The sequence below is a fragment of the Chelonoidis abingdonii genome, chromosome 2, assembly GCF_003597395.2.
Source record: "Chelonoidis abingdonii isolate Lonesome George chromosome 2, CheloAbing_2.0, whole genome shotgun sequence".
NCBI classification, from domain to species: domain Eukaryota; kingdom Metazoa; phylum Chordata; order Testudines; family Testudinidae; genus Chelonoidis; species Chelonoidis abingdonii.
The window spans coordinates 264,089,860-264,109,882 of NC_133770.1; the positions used below are offsets into that span (position 1 = coordinate 264,089,860).

Sequence of the window (20,023 nt, forward strand, 5' to 3'; positions counted from 1 at the left end):
CAGTGGGTCACACCTTTACCTCATAGTGCACATGTTGCCCAGTAGCCAGGTGTTGCAGCCCCTAAGTCCCTCTGTGGATCTGTGCCCAAGTGCTCTAAAGCACACAAAGTCAGCAGATTGACAAAAAGAGAAACAAAATGTTTTTCATCTCCTTGATTTCACTTAAAGGAATCCCTGTGGCTCCTGGTAAGAACGGGGGGTGGGGGGGGAAGATTTCCAATTATATGATTTTCACATTGATGGTGTCCTTTTATGCATTAGCTTGATGCGTTGTCCTATGCAGAAAATCAGCCTAGAATATAATAAATCCTACTGTATCAATATGCAAATGTACCATAGATCAGAGACTTGTAATAGATTCCTGATGGATATATCAACGATGCAAACATAGCTCTTTTTGTCTTCTTCCCACAAAGAGAAGGATCCTGATGACTTATGTCCGAGTGGAACACATTTGATACAGTGTCTTCTATTCCCATAATTAAAAAACAACCAAACAGCCCCCCGGCACACACAACTTTGTTGAATTACAGCTCAGATTGTTAAAGCACATTTCTTATCAACTCAAGCACTAAAAATTAATCTCCAGTAAGACAACAAAACATCCACCTCAATCTGAGTTTCACATGCCCCTGCCACTCAAACACACTCATGGAGCCCTCCTCATCAAGCCTCAGCCCTCTGAAATATACGGCTGAGAAGTGCTATAGAAGTATTATTATTAACAATGAGGTATGAAGCAAGCTAGGGAAATGTGATCTAGATTCAATTACTATTAGCTGGGTGCACAGCTGTAGAAAGATCACGCTCAGAGTAGTTATCAATGGTTTGCTTTCACATTGGGAGGATGTATCTAGTGGGGTCCTGCAATGGGCTGTTCTAGGTCCGGTGCATTTAAACATTTTTATTAAATGACTGGGATAACGGAGTGGAGAGCATACTGATAACATTTGCAGATGACAAATCTGGGAGGGCTTGCAAGCACTTTGGGGGACAGGATTAGAATTCAAAAGAATTCGACAAATTGGAGAATTGGTCTGAAATCAACAAAATGAAATTTAGTAGAGACAGGTGCAAAGTACTTCACTTTGGAAAGAAAAATCAAATGTACAGCTACAAAATGGGGAATAACTGGCTAGGTAGCAGTAGAGCTGAAAAGGATCTGGGGGTTATGGTGGATTGGAAAATTAAATATGAGCCAAAACTGTGATGCAGTTGCAAAAAAGGCTAATATCACTCTGGGGTGCATTAACAGGAGTGTCGTTTGTAAGACACAGGAGATAAATGTCCTGCTCTATTCAGCACTGCTCTATCGAACTTGAGTGCAGGGGGCTGGACTAGATGACCTCTCAAGGTCCTTCAGCCTTACATTTCTATGATTCTATGAATTTGGACGGACAGGGAGACACTTGCAAGCAAAGTTGCCTGACAAACAGAACTTACAGCTGCATTATGTAGCAGGCAGCTTCTTTATTTGGGAAGTTCCCTTTAGTTTGCAACAGGGGAGCAGCTGCTGAACAAAACTTACCAGGTTTCTTAGATTGAGATTCTCACTGACAAACCTTAGAAAGTCCCTCCAAATTTTGGCAGGAGGGGGAGAGTTGGAAGCATAGAGACAGGTAGAATGAGGAGCTGTCAAGGTGTATGAGCAGGGGAACCAGAGCAGTATGGCAAGGGTGCCAATCAAGGTTGGGCCTAGACCAAATGGCACCCCAGGCGAGAAGCATCTTCAGCGCCCACCCCACTCCATGTGTTAAGCTTTTGAATATCTACTTTTTTATTGCAGGTGTAACCCATTTCACAACTTTGATGCGTGATTTGCATATAAGAAGATAAATTTGCATGCCAGAATCTGCAAATCTGTATTTATTCATGCCGTATATAAGTAAATATGAAATACCTAAAACGCGTTATTTCTAACATTCTATTTTCCCTTTTTTTGCTGATAACAAAAACAGCACCCTGAACCCAGCATCCCCCAAGCCCAACACCCCAGGCAGTCGTCTGGATCGCCCTCCCTATATCTGGCCCTGCTGCCAATACTGAATGGTTGTTGAATACATTAATTAATGGAATTTGTCCCTAAAAATCCAGTGCTTTGTTGGCCTACGTGATGAAAAACAACACAGGTGGAAGGAAGAGGTATCATATTTTTAATGCATTTAATTTTTTTCCTCCAGTGATGTGATGATGTGTCTTGCAGCAAAATGTGTTTTGTGAAATTTCAAGTCTGTGTGTTGCTATTATAGAAACAGTCTGGAAAAAAAAAAAAAAGAGGAAGAGGAGAGGAACTTGGCTGTACAAATTTCAAGAGAGGTCTGACACTGTATTCAATTCTCTGTTTTTAAAGCTAGGGCTGGTTGGAGTCTTGACACTGATTCTTGAGTGGTCATCCTGAGCACCTTCTAACCTATTTGTCAGGTTTTATTTGATTTGCAGATTTTTGTGTTTTGTTATTTTGCCTTGAGAGCCACGTTTGTTTTTCAAATGCAGTAGAGTGGCCCATGGGGGTTGGCGGGAGTGTGCAGTCTCAGGTATGCATCAAATAATTGGTTGTACATGCCCCCCCCCATGAGATGGCAAACAGCCAGTCCAATTCGCCATCTAGCAGTTAGTGCATCAGTTTTATTTAATGAATTGTACAGTTGTTCACACTGATATGAGTGAAGAGACACTCTCCATCCTTCCATTTTTGAAGCATACATGGATAAAATCTGATCTCAGTTTCATCCCTTCAGTGCCCCTTGATTTCAGCAGTGTAAATGAGACCAGAATTTGGTGCTTACACGACTAGAGAGGAGCCAAAGTCGGTTAATATCTAAGCAATCTGATTAGCAGATCTGTGGCAAGTGAAAAATAGTAGTCTCCTTCATGGGAAAACTACAGATGCTGTGAACTACATTCTCCATATTTTAAAATCTATCTATTTTAGGGTTTTGTATTGCTGGCCATCACCAAAGTGTCTGCAACCCTTCCTTGTCTAATAGTTAGGTCCCAAGTGTGCTTCATGGTGTTTCATGATCTTTTCAATTTTCAGGGATAAAAAAATCCGTTTGGGTGAGGGACAATTTTTATTTGTTTTGACTCTTTTTGTTTGTTTTGCAGGGAAAAATTGGTAAGGGAGGGGCAATATCTTCTCACTAGAATATTTTGCATAGTTTATTATGACACACAGGCAAGGTTATGTGTATGTCTTTGAAAGAAAGAAAAGTGATTGCCTTGGCTAAGGAAAGCATGTTTTATTGGTCCAATGAAGTGTAATGCCCCAGTCCACTTTCAAAATGATCTTAGCAGCTATAGAGTCAACTTCAGAAGAAGTGACACATTGGTCAGCTGGTGAAAATAAATGAGTGCCAATTATATACTGAGGGGATATAAAGAGAGGTGAAACCAGTCAACAACTCACAGGAGATGTAAGAAGCTGCAGAATAAAGCAGCATCCCTGCATACACTTTTATACCCTCCTGTTAGCTGCTTTTCCTGCTACAACCCTGTCTTTCTGTCCCCTCATCTGAATTTCTGCCATTATTCATACTTCTTCTGAATGTCCCCTGTAAGCAGATGCAACTTCACTGATGGTGGTGGTGTTGTACCATTTATAGCAGTCTGAATTTGGCACATAGTTGTTAAAATATTCACTCATGCTCCTCAGAGTTAGCAACATGAAGTCCTGTTTAACTCTCAAACAAGCACACAAAAATACAAAAAATAAAAGCTGATGAAGGTGGCTGCAACTGAGTCAAGTTTATTGTCTGATGTATACAGAATAGAACGAGTGCCATCACTGGTTACTGTTGGGAGGATGTTCAAAGACAGACTAATAAAAAGGAGCAGGATGGCATGCATTATAATGATTCTACCATACGGACTTAGCCATCATAAATTGTAATTTGTATGCATTCCAGTCCCTCTATTTCTATCAGATCTTTAAATATCGTATCTAGTTAGTACTTCAATATCTCCAGTGACGAGGAGGCAGGCGCTTCCCTACCAGAGGTGGATTGCACAGATTAAAACTATGCAAGTGTATTATAACAAAGAAAAAATGAAGCTTTCAATGAATTTGTTGTGCCCTCAAGGGGGACAGACACATTAGAGAAAGATGAAAATGGAGAAGAACTCATAAGTGCAATATTAGATAATATACCTGAAGCCATGCATGGAATCACAAGAGAGGGCTTGTCTACACAGGAAAATCATAACAACAACATAACGTAAAGCGCTCAAGTCACGTCTGGGCTAGGAAAAGAGCTTTCAAACATTTTAGCTATTTCTTCATACAATATGATTTCAAAGAGGACTTTGCTCTTAGGTAGACAGGGCCAGTCCCATTTAAAAATGCGTTAGCTGGTCTTGGTCATCCCAGGGCTCCGCACTAGGGAGACCCACTAGCAGCTGACATGATGATAAATATGACAGTTCTTGTCTACATGGAGTTCTTTGTAATATATATCATCATCATGTTAGTCATCGTCTTCAAACTTAAGGTAATTTCCCAGCATAGGGAAGCCCACAAAGAAGCCGCATGGTTACTCAGTAAAGCTTCAAGTAGCTATAAACATCTTTTTCTACTCCAATTGGTATTCCACCTTTGCCAAATTTAACAGTACCTTTTTATGTTCAAGCAAATATATAGTAGACTAAGAACGTGGGAGAAGATATCACAATAACCTTTTGTGCACCCAACATTCACAATACTGCCCCCACAATTTAATCAGATTGAAAGAGAAAATGTAAAACCCTCCTGAACAGTACATACCTGCACTATCTCCAGCATTTCTGACTTACTGATGTATCCATTTCCATCCAGATCATACATGCTGAATGCCCACTTCAGCTTTTGCTCCAGTTTACCTCTAGATGTTACACTCAAGGCTATGATAAATTCTCTAAAGTCTATTGTTCCATCGCCGTTAGCATCGAAAGTGCGGAACACATGTTCCGCAAATTTAGAAGCGTCCCCATAAGGAAAAAAGTTCCCATATATTTTCTTAAACTCCTCCATAGATAAATGTCCACTTGGACAGTCTCTCAAGAAGCCTTTGTACCACTCCTGGATCTCATGTTCTGTAAAGTCTGTACTTTCTAGCAAATCTTGCATGACCTCAGGACGTAGTTTGCTGTTCTGTTTTCCCATCTTGGTGTCAAAAATTTTTATCTGAGGAGGAAAAAAAACAACAAATTAATTTTGTTTTTAATTTTTTTGGGAGGGAAGGAAGAACAAAGATTTGAATTTTCTGACACTTGTTGACTTCAGTTCACTTACTCTAAACTTTTTGCCAATGTAAGCTAGATCAAAATGTGGGGCGGTAAATATATTTATCATCTTTCCTGCTTTGAAAAATGCCATCATTTTTACTACCAGTAAATACTGACCTATACACTGATTTCTGAGTCTTTTCATAGGAATTAAAGTGAAATCAAATTCAATTCTGATTGATCTTTTAATGCTAGTTCACTCTATCAGCAAATTCTGCTCTTCAGTAGAATGCCAGCCATGCTGCTCACAGCAGCTTGAGAGATACCTTTCTTGTTGGGTATGGATCTGCATAAGTCCCTTTTTTAGTTAACATTAAAATTATAGGCGGTAAAATCTGGATAGAAGCCAGGGGTGGATTCTTTTGCATATACCAATAAATGTATTTTTGATACTCCTTTGTAGCCAGGAATAAGAGCTATCCGATAACTGTAAATTTATTTAGCTAAGGTCCTTTCAATATCTTGTATGGGGAAAAAAAGTGATCTGCTAACCACCTCATTTACAATATTTTGAAGTCATTTCCCTTACAATAATCATGAAGAAATATTCCTGAACACAACTCATATGTGCAGTTTTTCAATTAAATCACCTTAGTTACATTTTGTTAAAGGTAAATTGCTATGTACTGTATTGTGCTCTAGGTGCAACAAGGATTAATGACCTTTGGTTTTTAAATACCATTTCAGAGCCTGATCATGCTACTCCAAAAGGACAGTATCATTAATTTTACTGGAAGCTTAAAAAAGCACATCTCCAAAAGAAAACCCACCTCATTTTCATGATTAAAAGTGCTTCTCCTGATAATAGCTGTGCATTTATAGCCAGATTCCCCAGCTCTTACTAAGTTCCAGCACGTGACTGAATTGTGGAAAGCCATTCTTTACAAACAAAGATTAACCCAAATGATCAGATTGCCATTATGCAAATGAAAGCCATGAAACATGATTTATGAAAATGTAACTTAAATGGGTCATGGCTGTTTGTGATTTAATCTGTAAAACCTTCAACATTGTTATGATGTGGTAGATTCGTTATTTCATAGGGCAGAACTTGTGAAAAATATCTGTAATGGCTAATGAACTTCTAACAAAATGTCTCTACAGGTTCACGACACAAATTTTCTTCTTCACTGTTTAAAATGCATAACAAAAGTCAGAGGGAAATGTAATGTTCAGGGGAATTTATATCCTGCCTCTCCCCCTTCTTCCCTGGAAAGAGGAGGTGAAAATGTAGGGCATGTCCTCATTAGTGCTGAGCATTTCCTGTGTGCTGCTGAGCATCTGCAACTCCCATTGAAATCAACAGGAGATATGTTTCAGGATTGGGCCCTTAAAATCTAATGCTTATAGACCTGAGCAACAAAACCAAACAGGTCTTTAAAAGAGAAAATGTCTGTGAAGTACTTTGAAGTTGGAAAATACCATTTTAATGGTAAATATTGCTACCACCTTTTCCTCACTCACCCTTGTCAAGTGATGTATTATAAAGCCCTGACAGGATCCAGGGCCTGAATTCCTTGGAGATGGTGCAAAGGCTGTTGATTTATGAGCCAGATCTAATATTCATGAGGTCAGTGGAAGGACTCTCAGTGATTTCAAATGGACATTGGATTGGGTTCATAATGAACAACTTGGGAGTTTTCAGAGTGAATGGATTTCATTAAAGCAACCAGACATTTTCAAGCTTGCAATCTTGGAGTTTAGACCAGGAAAAAAGACACATGCAGGTTCTGGGAGCAGCACAGAGAATCAAACAGCCAGATGAAATGATGTAGATCACTCTAAAGCAGTATTGCTTTAATTAAAAACAAAACCCAAAACCTCTTTCTTGGTTTGGCACCAGGGCTTGCCATTGTTACACAGTTCTGTAGGTTCTGCTACTTTCAGGGCATAAAACTGGAGATGTAAGTGCTATTCTCATCTGAGCTATGAGGACACTATGTGAGAAAGCTGCAGGAAAGGATGTGTTAGCATTTATAACCATTATAATCCCTAGTTTGTGATGTTTAATATCCCAGTCATTTGACTGAAACTTGGAATGAACATTTTCAGTCCAAAAGCTTTATCAAACCAAATGTTAATAAATGGAGAGAGTGGTGCCTCATTCTGGGGTTAGAGAAGTGCAAACATTAGTCTTTTATGAATTTATATTAAGATGCATGTGAAATATACTTGTACCAGACAATAAAAACACGGCATAAAATAGCACACACACACACAGTTATAACCATAATTACTGAGCATCATGATTAGAGCAACTAGCATTCTTCTGCAGGGCCGGATTTCACAGTAGGCATGTGCCTAGGACACCAGCATTCTAGGGGTGCCAAAAAATTCATATTTTGCCATGCCTGGGTCCCAGTAAGAGGCGGGGCTTGCTGAGAGGGGAAGGGCCCCACGCAACCCTGCTGGAGTGCTCCTTGCTCAGCCCGGAGGACAGTCACCTCCAGCAGGGCCGGTTAGTGTGGCTGGGGGGCAGAGCTTGGGAAAGTGGGTTTGTGGGGGGGGGGCTCTGGACAGTGAGGGGGTGGGGGACACTGGGCAGTGGGGCTGGGGGAGGTCTGTATATGTCAGGATGCTGGGCAGTGTGGGGTCAGTGTGGAGCACTTGGCTGTGTGGGGGGTGCTGGGCAGTAGGGTGCCTAAAAGTTAAAAGGGGCAGGGTATCCCCGCTGCCCATGGTGGTTCGGTGCTCCCGGCCATGGTGGGGGCACCCTGCAGCTCCTGGCTGTGGTGGGCGCAGGGCTGGGGGGGCTCTGAGCCCCTGCATCTAGGGATGCCCAATATGTAAACCTGGCCCTGTTCTTCTGGCCTTCTGGGGGAGACATGCTAAACAAGTTTACTTGCTGAATCTTACAGAAGAGCTAACGGGATGAAATCCATAGCTGGTGTGAGAGAGAGGACAATGCTGTTGATCTCCATCTGATTATGCTTGTAGTGCACGTGGATCAATATGTTCCCTGCGCCAAAAATGCTTCCCTAAATAGGCCACCCTCCAGAAATTAGTAATATTGGGATGAATCATCCCTGTTTTATCCACAGGTGATACAAGTCCCTTTACAGTCTGAGCAGACAATACACACTTGCAGATCCTTACAATTACTTCATCTATTGTTGCCTAGCTCTTCATAATGGCTATATCTAGCTCAGCTTAGATTAAGGTTAGAGTCACTGAGCTAAAACAATTTTTACTACAAGCAGCAAAAACAAAAATGTGGACCTGGTTGTAAATATTTCTCCACCCCTTCCCCCAAGTGTAGGGACCTTAAAATCTTAGCTTTAAATAATAAACCATTGCAAGGAATTAATGAACTAGGATCACTGTGACATTTGTGGGAGCAAAGTAAAATATCTCATATATTGAAAAATAAATGCCGAGAAAATATAAAAAAAAGTTAAGAGTACTGAAAATTATTTTTCATAACATTTCTGCACTGATAGTAATTCCTTCACCAGATACTGTGGTGAATGGCATGGTATAAAGAAAGAGTCTTTTGAAAGGGACAACATAATATACTTGTGATGATATCAACATACTATAAAAGTCTATGGAGATGATGTTGCAGGATCTTGATGGGATCCCCAACGTGCAACCTGGACTGTGAGACTGCTGATCCCTGTCCCACTAACCTGGACTGCCTCTCACACTGTGATGCTGTTGGCAAGCTACAAATCTCTGGCAGGAACTGCACTTACACAGCCATCCACAGGCAGGGACACACCCACCTGAGTTACATGAATGCTTCTCCCAGCCACTTATGAACCAACAAGAGAGAGGCTCCAGCCAATTCCTCCCCCGCAGCTCCACAAAACTGTACTAGCTTGCCCTGGTCAGAAGCCTGAGCAGCGTAAGTTTATTATTCAGTCTGCCCCTCCCTTGATGTGGAGAGGACAAACACTAGCCTTTGTAAACTGAGCTGAGATTTCCTGTCAGTGTTCATGGCTCTCCACCTTCTGGGCCATTATAAGGATGTTCTTTCCCTCTGCACCCCATATTCTTCACAATGATATTATCAGGATATGATTATGACATAGTTATGATGTATTTTATGCAAAATAAGTTATGTGAGATGTCACTGGAAAGATTATGATTTGCTGAATAGGATTATCATATTTGTATGCATGTAACATTTTTGTATCTGAAGTTATGAACATTGACTATTGTGATGGGGCAAGGCCAGATGGCTATAGAAAAGTAGTGGGAGAAAGATAAATTAGCCCCAGGTTAAACAAATCCCTGGTACCAGGATAAGTAAATGGCAGCTGCTCCAGCTCAATTAACACACCTGGGGCCAATTAAGAGCTTTCCAGAAGGCAGGGAAGATGCTAGGTTGATTGGGACACCTGAGGCCAATCAGAGGCCGCCTGAAACTAGTTAAGCCTCCCAGTTAGTCAGGTGGGTGTGCCTGTCAGAAGCTGTGCAGTTGGAGAGACTGAGCTGCACACATACCATATCAGGCACAAGGAAGAAGGCCCTGCGGTAAAGGTGAAGTGGAGCTTGAGGAAGTGGGGGCGGCTGTGGGGAAGTAGCCCAGGGAATTGTATGTGTGCTGTTGCTAAAAGGTCAGGTACCATAGCTGATACTATTAGGGTCCCTGGCTGGAGCCTGGAGTAGAGGGTGGCCCTGGCCTCCCCCGCTTTGCCCCCGATTAATCACTGAGCCTGGGAAATAATAGAAACTGTGCAAGGGAGGATAGATTCTCCTCACCTCTCTTGCTGGCTTATGATGAAAATGGCTCAGTAGACTGTGACCCTTGTCCCTTGAGGGAGAAGGGTTAAGTGGAGGGTCACAGTGAGCCTCTGAGGCTAGTGAAATCCATCAGAAAATGCAGGACCCATGGAGAAAAGGACAGAGCTGTGTCACACTACATATCTGTATTTCACATGTAGTTACACCTGGGAAACGCCCACTAAACAAAATGTTTTCATTCTAGACCAGAGGTGGGCAAACTACGGCCAGTAGGCTGGATCTGGCCTGCTAGTCATTTTAATTCAGACTTGAGCTCCAACTAGGGAGCGGGGTCAGGGGCTGCTCCTAGCAGCTCCTGAAAGCAGCATCATGTCTCCCCTCCGGCTCCTATGCATAGAGGCAGCCAGGGGGCTCCGCTCCATCTGCTGCCCTTGCCCCAAGCACCACCCCCGCAGCTCCCATTGGCTGGGAATTTCATGAACACTTATGACCTGCCATACAATTTCTATATCCAGATGTGGCCCTTAGACTGAAAAGTTTGCCCATCCCTGGCTTACACTGTACAGTTCCCTGTGCAGAGCAAGATAATGTAAGTTTGGATTTATACTCCAGAGAGGATGTGTGCCTGAGAAGCTGGTAGTTACCTTAGCTGTCACCTTCTCATGCAGGGGCTGGTCAAAGTGCCTGCATGTAACTGCAGCTGGATGTGTCCCTAACTGTATGTATGCTGGTGAAAGTGCAGGCTGAAGCCTGGAGGGCTTTGCAGTTGGTCACAGCAGCACAGTGTAAGAGGGAGCCCAGGCTGGTAGGTCAAGTGGGCTCAGTGGTACTCCAGTTCCAGGTGGCACCCCGGGGGGAACCCGTCACGCTTTCCTTTTCTGCTGCTATCATTCTAATGAGTGCAGAGGAGAGTCATGACCTCCTTAATTTGGGAGAGGGTAGTTTAAAACTGGAGGAAAGGATAAGGAAGAGAAGGGAGAATATAATGATGGGAGGGCTGCTACTAGACTAAAGAGGAGAGATGAGGTGCAGGCAGAATGGAGACAGGCTCAGTGGGCACTCAGCACCTGACAAGGGAGACATAACTGCCTGCAAAGTTTGAAAGGCATGAAGAGCCAGTTCTGAGACAGGAACTCCTTGGAGTGTTCAAAGTGGCAATAACAAGGCAAATCATGAGAAAATACAGACTTGATGATTAAGCACATATTTGGAACAGTGAATACTATTAGATTGTGGAAAGCCTTCCCAAGAGTTTATGTGAGCCCATTTCCCAAGCTATTTAAAACCAGAATGAACAAAACAAGTAAGAATATACCTTAAGGAACAATCCTGCACTGACGGTGGGATGAACAAGAGAACTGAGTGGGGTTTTACAGCTTTAATTTCTACAATGCTATGAATACAGGATTTACATGTTGAGAGTTTCTGGTATATGAAGATGGAAAGTTTCAGCAACATGGTGCTAACTGTGAAGATTATTTCCCCACCATATTGGAGCTGAAGGCATCTTATACAGAGGCCAGCAGAAATCATGGGATAGAACCACCTGAGCAAAACAACTTGACCGGTATCAGCTCAAAATCTTGTGGAAAATAATCATGAATCACTTCCCTCTTTATTTTTGTTTGCCTTCAGAAAGGAGCTAACTCATGGTGTCTTAGGTACAATCTGATCTGTGTCCAAGGAAAATCCACTAAGGGACAAGTTCTCTCTTTGGCTTATCCAAGTCATATAATTTGAGAGCCTTGTTGAGAGAAGCAGTTGGTAGGAATACCACCATCTGCTAACCAATTGAACGAGGCCCTGACAATCCCTGGAGTGGACCAAAGCTTAAGAGACAAAATAACATGTCATGCTGCAACAATATAACCGTTAAGGGAGGCTGCTATCTACTGTCTCAAGCAAGCAGCATTCAAGTCAGTTCCCTAAACCAGTGTATATTGGCTTGTCTATAATCAGATTGTTTTATTCAATATACATGGTTCTCCACTCATTTGCACCTCTACTCCCTTTCTCCACAGTAATTAGTGGTGACTACAGAAGCCAAGAGTAACAACAATGGACACATGAAAAATGGAATCACATAAGAAATCTGTACCTCTGACTATCTGTGAAGTTGGATGTGGCTCTCTATTCCTCTCAAGTCTTGCAAGTGAGGAGACATTCATATAAGTTAGTGAAAAGCCTGTGAAGCCACCTAATTCATCCTTCTGTCACTGCAGCATGGGACTTTGGTCTTTGCAATATAGTTTAGAACACTTGTTCTTCCCAAATTTCCTTCTCTCTCTCTCTCATTACTTCTGGTAATAGCCCCATTTATCGCTCTATATAATTCCTGTTCTTTGGATCTCGCTTCATTGAAAGGGGAGTCTTTGCTCAGTTCTGGTCTGACTCATCCCGACAGGATAGGGCTTGGCAACAGGGGGTCTCAGTGTGGGCTACCCTCCTCCCTCCCACACACATGGAGAGTGAGAAGTGTCTGTGGCACTCTGTGGCTTTCCCACCATCAGCTTCCTGTTTTTGGAAGACAAGGCCTGTCTTAGGCCTGATGGGGCCCCTGGCCTTATTTTGACAGCTTCATGACACAGGTAGCAGCTGGTGCAGGAGAGAAAAGTGGAGTTGTTTAGCCCCTCCACTGTTAGCTTGCCTTGTTTAGCTTGCCTACCCGGGTATTGTGGGGAAGCACAGCCTCCTTCTGGTATCACTTTCCAGTGATCCTGTTGCCAGGCATGACAGTAAGCGTGGGTCAGAATTCTCTGACCCTACTCCAGGGGATTGGTTGGAACTGGGCATTCACGGCCCAGGTCTGTAAGAACAATGCACAGCAGGTTATGGCACTCTGCCTGGGCTCTATAGCCATGGGGCCACAGGGTCAGGATTTGTCTCTTGCTGTCAACACCTTTCAGATGTATGTTGTTACACCCATCTCTCCCCTCCCCCAACTGCTTAGTGAAATGCTACATATTTACTACTTCTACTCTTCCTTCATATAGCATGTCAGGTCTCCAGTCCCCGCTCCATCACATGCATGCATCTCTCTCTTCCGTTCCTCCTAAAATCCCTTGCAGGACACAGGAAGGTGAATATTTACCTAAGCCAGCCTATTAATGTACACACTCCTGTAAGGCATGTTTTCCTTGTGGCATCAGTTATTTCTTTAGACTTTCATATGTTTAGCTGCTAGCCATGCTTTAGAATAATCAGCTGTCTCTCTTCAAAGAAGCATCTAGCTAACATAACACATTTTCTTCCCATCTGCGTATTTTGTTTCCCTCTGTACCCCCATCACTGATGGCTGGAAGATTGGTGTTGCCATGGCCAGATAATTAATTCAACTCCAACAGTAAATATGACAGTATGTGGGCAATGTGCTGTGTGTCATGTTGTAAATCACACAAATGTGTCACATGAGGCACCAGTTGCCAAGATAAGAACCAGTGTTCAGTAATTACCGCAGTGCACAGTCACAGAAAGCTGTGTAAATATTCACTGGTATCTCCACAACAGGTTACTCCTGAGCATTCTTCTTCCTCAGCCTCTCTCAAATTTCTCCATTTCTTTTCTTTGTGTCATTCACAACCTCATGACCTTTTCCAGCTGCCCTCTCCTCTTTCAGGTGTAGGTGAACTAAAGATGTCTGCACTGTAATAAGACACCAGGGACTGGAAAATGTCAACTGATGGGTTCATAGGGCTCAGGCTGTGGGGCTATAAAATTGCAGTGTAGACGCTGGGTCCAGGCTGGAGCCTGAACTCTGGGACTCCCAGAGCCCAGGCTCCAGCCCAAGCCTGAATACCCACACTGCAATTCTATAACCCCGCCAGCCGGAGTCACCTGACACAAGCCAGCTGCAGGTGTTTTCTTGCAGTTGTAGACTCATCATAAGTGAACAAACTGCAAGTGAATACCACACAAACTCCCAGCCTTGGTGAGCCAAATTATATTCTCAGTTCGAGGGATTTAACTTCTTCAATAAATTCATTGGCATCAATAGAATTACTCAGACTTTACCCCTGTACAATTAAGAGCAAAATCTGGCTGGGTCAAGCTTCTCCACACCCCACTCCCCCCATCCCTCGGTGCCACAGTTCAAATCTTGTTATTTGTTTCCTTACTATTATTTCTATTTTGCATTCATACTGTTTGTTTAACTACTGCAGCAGTACTCATAAGTGCTGGGCGGCAACAGGCTGCTTTTTTAAAAAAATCAACATCTCTGCAGCATTTCTTCTGAAGGGAAGACCAACTTATTCAAAACTACCCAGGCTTTGCAAACAGCAGGGGGGAAAAAAGATACAGAAATAAGATTTGGGCCTAGCCTCTCTGACTATAACACTTTAAACTGTCAAACTGCAAACTGTAAAATTTATAGGAAGGATGCATTTAAAAAAACAACATTCTTTTTGAGAATATGCACAAGTAATTTCAGCAAATAGAACTGTAATATAACAAAAGGAGTGCACCATATAAGAAGTATAATATGCAGAAATATGCTAGATAAAACTAAATTGTATAATGACCAGGAAGTAAAAACAGTGCATGAAGGAGGAGCAAAAAGAACAGAAGAAAAGGAAAGAGATCTGCAATCAGGAGCCTTATTAAACACTTATACTTTATTTATTAACATAAGATACAGCCCTCATATACTATCAGATTGTCCACTGCTATTTAGTAATCTATTGTAATTCCCTATTACAAAGCTAGTTTAGTGAATACCCTTTGGTCTTTCATGGTAGCCTTGTAGTCTTATCCAATGTCCTAATGTTTTTGTTGCTAATGGTTTTTTTGCAATCATATTTACCATATTACATGTAAGAATCCTTCCCAAATACAGGGTGTCCTCAATTGCTACTTAGACAACACGATGATATGCTCTTCCTTTATATCACATAAACCCCGCAAAAGCTAAAGACAAAAATCCAAAATTTATAGCTATGTCCTGTGAGAGAGGTTGTGCAGCTGTTGGTCCTATTTGGGCTGCCCAAGTTAATGTGTTAGGAGCTTAGAGACTCTTATGGATATCAAACATCAAAAGCATAGTTAGTCCCTAGTCTCTTTAGATTTCTTCTGGCATAGAAGGGCTGCAGCTGCAACTGTGTCATCTCCTGTTTCTCTTTTTGTCATAATTCCTTTGTATTGTCTCAAAGATTGTGGGGGGGGGGGGCGCGGTATGGGGAGGCAGTGCTCCTGTCAATAATTGCTAAATTATCATCATCAGGATAGTCTGCATCAATGGTTAAATGGATAACCACCTATTGTCTGTCATGTTACGAGCAGCTGTGCTCTCTGTTCCATTCTGGACTCTTTTAGAGACAGACATATGGCAGTTATGTGTCAGGAGCTGGACTGCAATAGGAATGCCCTCACGCATTCCCACTACTGTACTGGCTTCAGTTTAATCAGAGATGCCAGAATGACAGTCTCCTGATTCTACTGAGTTTCATGTAAGGCTGATGGTTTGCACCAGTGAAATATGACCAAGCATGAATATTTATAGCACTGAAAGGATGGGGACAAGTCCATATTATGTCAATTCATGCTCTGCAGAGCTGCGTGTTATACTGTGACTTCACTTAGTTCATAGCCTGTTACCCAGCCCATTCCAAAAACCTGTATTTAGGAGGTCATAGCTTGGTCATAAAAATACTGCCCAGGTGATATTGGCATCTATCTATCGATCAATTGTTCGTTCATTAACCCCACCTTAGTATCTGACAGCATGCAAAACCTCAGATATTTAGGATGCAATCCAGCCAGGTACACATGGGGAGAGTGGATCCGATCCTGCCCCTCCAGTTACTTTGGCTTTTGGAGGTGTGTGGTTTTCACTCTATTAACATGTAAGAAAAACATGTTGGTTAAGCATTTAGTACCCAGATCACTTACTCACTGCTGAGTGGGAAGAGCTTCAGAAACACAGCACAGCTCAGAAATAATATTTTCCTCTCTTAGCCCTGCTCTACACTACGGGGGGAATAACATAGCTGAAGTCGATGTACTTAGATTGACCTACCACGGTGTCTTCACCATAGTGAGTTGACTGCTGCCGCTCTCCCGTCGACTCTGCCTGTGCCTCTCACAACGCTAGAGTACAGGAGTCAACAGGACAGTGCTCAGGGGTCGATTTATCACATCTGGACTAGACGCGATAAATTGATCCCCGCTAGATCGATTGCTGCCTGCCGATCCGGTGAGTAGTATAGACATACCCTAAGATAAAATGAAAGCCAAAGGAAAATAAAACATAGAAAGTCCATGTTGCTAAAAATCGGAGGTTAATTCACAAAAAAGAGTCCAGCTGGTTTCCCTAACCTACCACTTGGGCATGTTACTTCATATCATCGTTCCCTCTTTGTCAAGAGTATACTGAAGTCAAAATAATGTCAGTCTTCATACTGCTTTTTGTTCTTTAATTATTCCAGAACAACAACTCTGAAGAATAATAATTGTAGTAAAATATTCATTTAACTTATCAGAACCATCCATGGCCTTTAAAGCAACTAACTCCTTGTCCCAGAAGACTTCAGATGAGTCCTGTACGAATGGAATATGTTTTTCTACCTTTTGTGGGGCTGCATTTTGGAAAACAGCAATTTTATAAAATAATTTGCTGCTTCCTAGTAATTATGGACCAAAATGGGAATAAGTTTTTCCAGCCTCCATTGCATTCAACTGTTTCACTGAGCATAGGGTATACCTAGTATTCATCAACACTGGTGTTAAGTGAACAGCCGGGGAGCTGGCAAAATCTCTCAGCTGGTTCCAGCTGGGGTGACTTTATCTAGCAGCATTCTTTCAGAAGGAGGCCATTTCTGCAGTGAACTTGGCTTCTATTATAACAACAACTTGGGAGCCTGAAGTTTTTGTTCAAAAAGCTTGGTGAGGGCCAGATTTTTCAAAAAGACAATTGGCTCCAATTAGGCACCTAAATAAGGGCCAGAGTTTAATGAGAAATCAACACCCAACATGCGGAGATCCTCTGAAAATCTCACCATTTATTTTGGTGTCTAACTGGGAGCTGAGCGTATTTCAAAGTCTGGCCGTAGCAGCATGTCTGTTATTTTGGTTTTGTTCTAATATTCAGATATCTAATGATATTAAAACTATTTCCCTTCTCCTGAAACAGTTCTCTTTTGTACAAGAAGCTCACTGATGGCAACAAAAAACACCCAAGTGCACAAAAACATTCCAGTCACTGGATGCATTTAGCAACAACTTGATCAGGCCTCTACTCTGGCCTGCACCTAGTTCAGTGCTCTTTGTAACCATATATGTAGTAAACTTTTTGAATAGTGTTGGAGACTGAAACAGAATGTGCACCAGAAGCTGCCCAGCCCTAAGTAATATGAGAAGCCAATATTCCAGTATGAATTCATGATCTTTCTTCTGTCTAAATAAATAGCATGTGACTCTCACAAAGAGCAACATTTGTGCTTAGATTATCCCTTAAAAAAATTGTTCACAGATGCTCTCTCATCCCATAGCTGCAAATTAGTGTTGAAAAGTTACAATGAAACCATGATATTGTAAAAACTGGTGCAATGGATTCTGACAAGGGTCCATGGGTAATGTAAAATATTCAATAATAAAACAAGAATTTTAAAAATTTTCATAAAGCAATGTTTATAAAATACAGAAATACTGCACGTAACACATGCATAATGAAACACTATTTCCAAGAAGCCTTAGCATCTTGAGCTTACAAGTTGAGGATGTCGTATCACTGGATCCTCAACAATCAAGCTGATGGAAACTGGATCCATCCAAAATTTTCAAATTGGAAAAATCAAAACATTTTGCAGGAATGAGTCAAAAAAGCTTTCCCAAATGTTGAAATGAATAATTTCAACTTTTATTTCACTCTGACAATGTCAAAATGTTTTGGTTTTGACTTTATCATTTCTATTTATTTTGTTTCAACTTTTATATTATCAAAACAAAACAGTTTCACATTATTGAAATGATTCAATGGTTCCAAATCAAATTTGGAGGGAATTTCTGTTCTGTGGGAGATTTTGAAAAAATTGATTTTCTGCTGTGATTCCAACTGAAGACAAATTTCAAAATATTTGACTTTCCTACAGAATGAAAGTTCCAGTCTATGACCAGCTCTGCTCAACAATAAAGCCTACTTCTTTCTATTATGAGTTAGGGCAATATTCTGTACTGATTGATATGTAGTGTAGCTTATTAAAGTCAATGCCATCTAACAAGTCTCCAGCTCTTAGTAGTCTAGGTGAAGTTCAAGTCCAGCCATTCTGATTGTACATACAGAACTGCCAGATCATGACATGGAATTCATATGTGAAATCCAAACTCAGAGTCTGTGGGAAAATATTCTTCCAGTAACTTGTGGCACAGCCTACAGCTTCTAATAGTCTACTCTAGAAAGAGCAGCTGTTCAGCCATTCATATAAATACTGGAATCACCAAACTGTATTTGCAATTAGTGACCATTATCTATAATTTACTCCACCAAAATATTAGTCAACCAAAATTAAAAGAGAATATTTGTCATCTCTCTACTACAAATTGTCACTTTTGTACAGTAACTGCTGAAATGGAAGATAAACCTATTTTATACTACTATCAAAATTATTAATTTACTCAAATGACATTCAGAATTGTGTATTTATCTTGATACCTCATACTGTCATAATGAAATATATGGATAAAATGTGTGTGATAGAATATAATAGAAATTGGTTTAACCCAATATACCGTGTCATATCCTGCCTGAATACTCTTCTGTCTTTGAGATATATTCTATGTAAAGTTTACACAGAGCAGATAATTCACACTATGAATTCTAGTACACACAGGAGATTTCAGAAGAACATCAGCCTTTATTGCCTTCTAAATCAGATTTAACTGATTGAGACAATAGCTGATTTTTTTTTTCCTGCTAGCTTATTTCAGTAGATCACAGCTTTCTAAGTGAGGTACAGTAATTAGTTTTCTTATAATGAAATAGAAGACTCATTCCTGAAAAATGCAAACAAGATTTTTAAAATGTAAAGCTTTTTAAAAATTAAGTAGCAACATTTATCTGTTAATTTTGAAAATAATGATTACATCGAGTTCTGATTTCATGTGCAAGGAGAGGCACAGACATGTCTCTTATCCAACTGCTAATACGTGCATGGGCACTAGGACCATACCCGATATGCAGTGATATCTACCTGTATGAACTGAGGATTGGACAACATTCTGCGAGTCAATACACTGATTTTTGCAAAAGGAATTTAACTACATTTTTACAAATTACTTGCTGTGACTGTCTCTCTCTCTCTCTGTATGCAGTGGCTTCTCTCTCTTTTACTTTTCATCATTAGATAATGTAACGCTGACACACAACACAAGTGTCGGCAGCAGGACCTCTTGTGCTTTAATGCATTAGCGTCTACTGCATGAGCTAAAAGACACATCTCTGTTACACAGGGCTGCACTAGGCTCAACCTCTAGCTAGCCTAGCCACCACTAGAGGGGAATAGTGTGCCACTCCGAGCAAGCAGGGGTTAGGTGCAGAGAAGCATGTCCCCAAGCTTCAGTGACTTCCCAGTTGAATTGCCTGAAATTCCTGTACGGGACACCACTTGTAACGCTGACCCACATGGGGCGTAGTCACGGGGACCAAACCTGGGACCTCTTGAGCTTAGAGATGCATCTTTTAGCTCATGTATTGTTAGCCAGCACTGTAGCAGACTCATCAACCACAAGCTGGCCTAACCACCACTAGAGCGGACAAAGTGCCAGACCAAGCAAGCAGGGGTTACAATAAGGTACTGACAGAATTCACCATTCTAAGTAGAGGGACTAGCTGCTTTCACAGATTAGTATTGTTTTACCTAACAGTATAAAGGTAAAATGAAACTTTCTAACAGCATCCATTCATAATTTAGATTGTAATAAAACAAATTAGGGGTGATGTTTCAGTCAAACATTTACATAGTTATAGCCAAGAGAGAAGATACATGAGATAATAGCTTTTATTGGAGCAACTTCTGTTGATGGAAGGGACAAACTTTCAGGCTACACAGAGCTCTTCTTCAGATTTGGGAAAGAAAAGCGGAAT

At 41.3% G+C, this 20,023-nt stretch overlaps 1 protein-coding gene across 2 annotated transcripts in view; it reads right to left on the bottom strand.

Moving 5' to 3' along the window:
- NCALD (neurocalcin delta) overlaps window positions 1-20,023 on the bottom strand; it is a 151,983-nt gene that overhangs the window by 18,455 nt on the left and 113,505 nt on the right. For both annotated transcript variants that reach the window (XM_075063140.1, XM_032778503.2), the window contains one exon: window positions 4,760-5,158. In XM_075063140.1, the coding sequence (XP_074919241.1) occupies window positions 4,760-5,137 (378 nt within the window). In that variant the 5' untranslated portion in view covers window positions 5,138-5,158. The remainder of the gene's footprint in view (window positions 1-4,759; window positions 5,159-20,023) is intronic.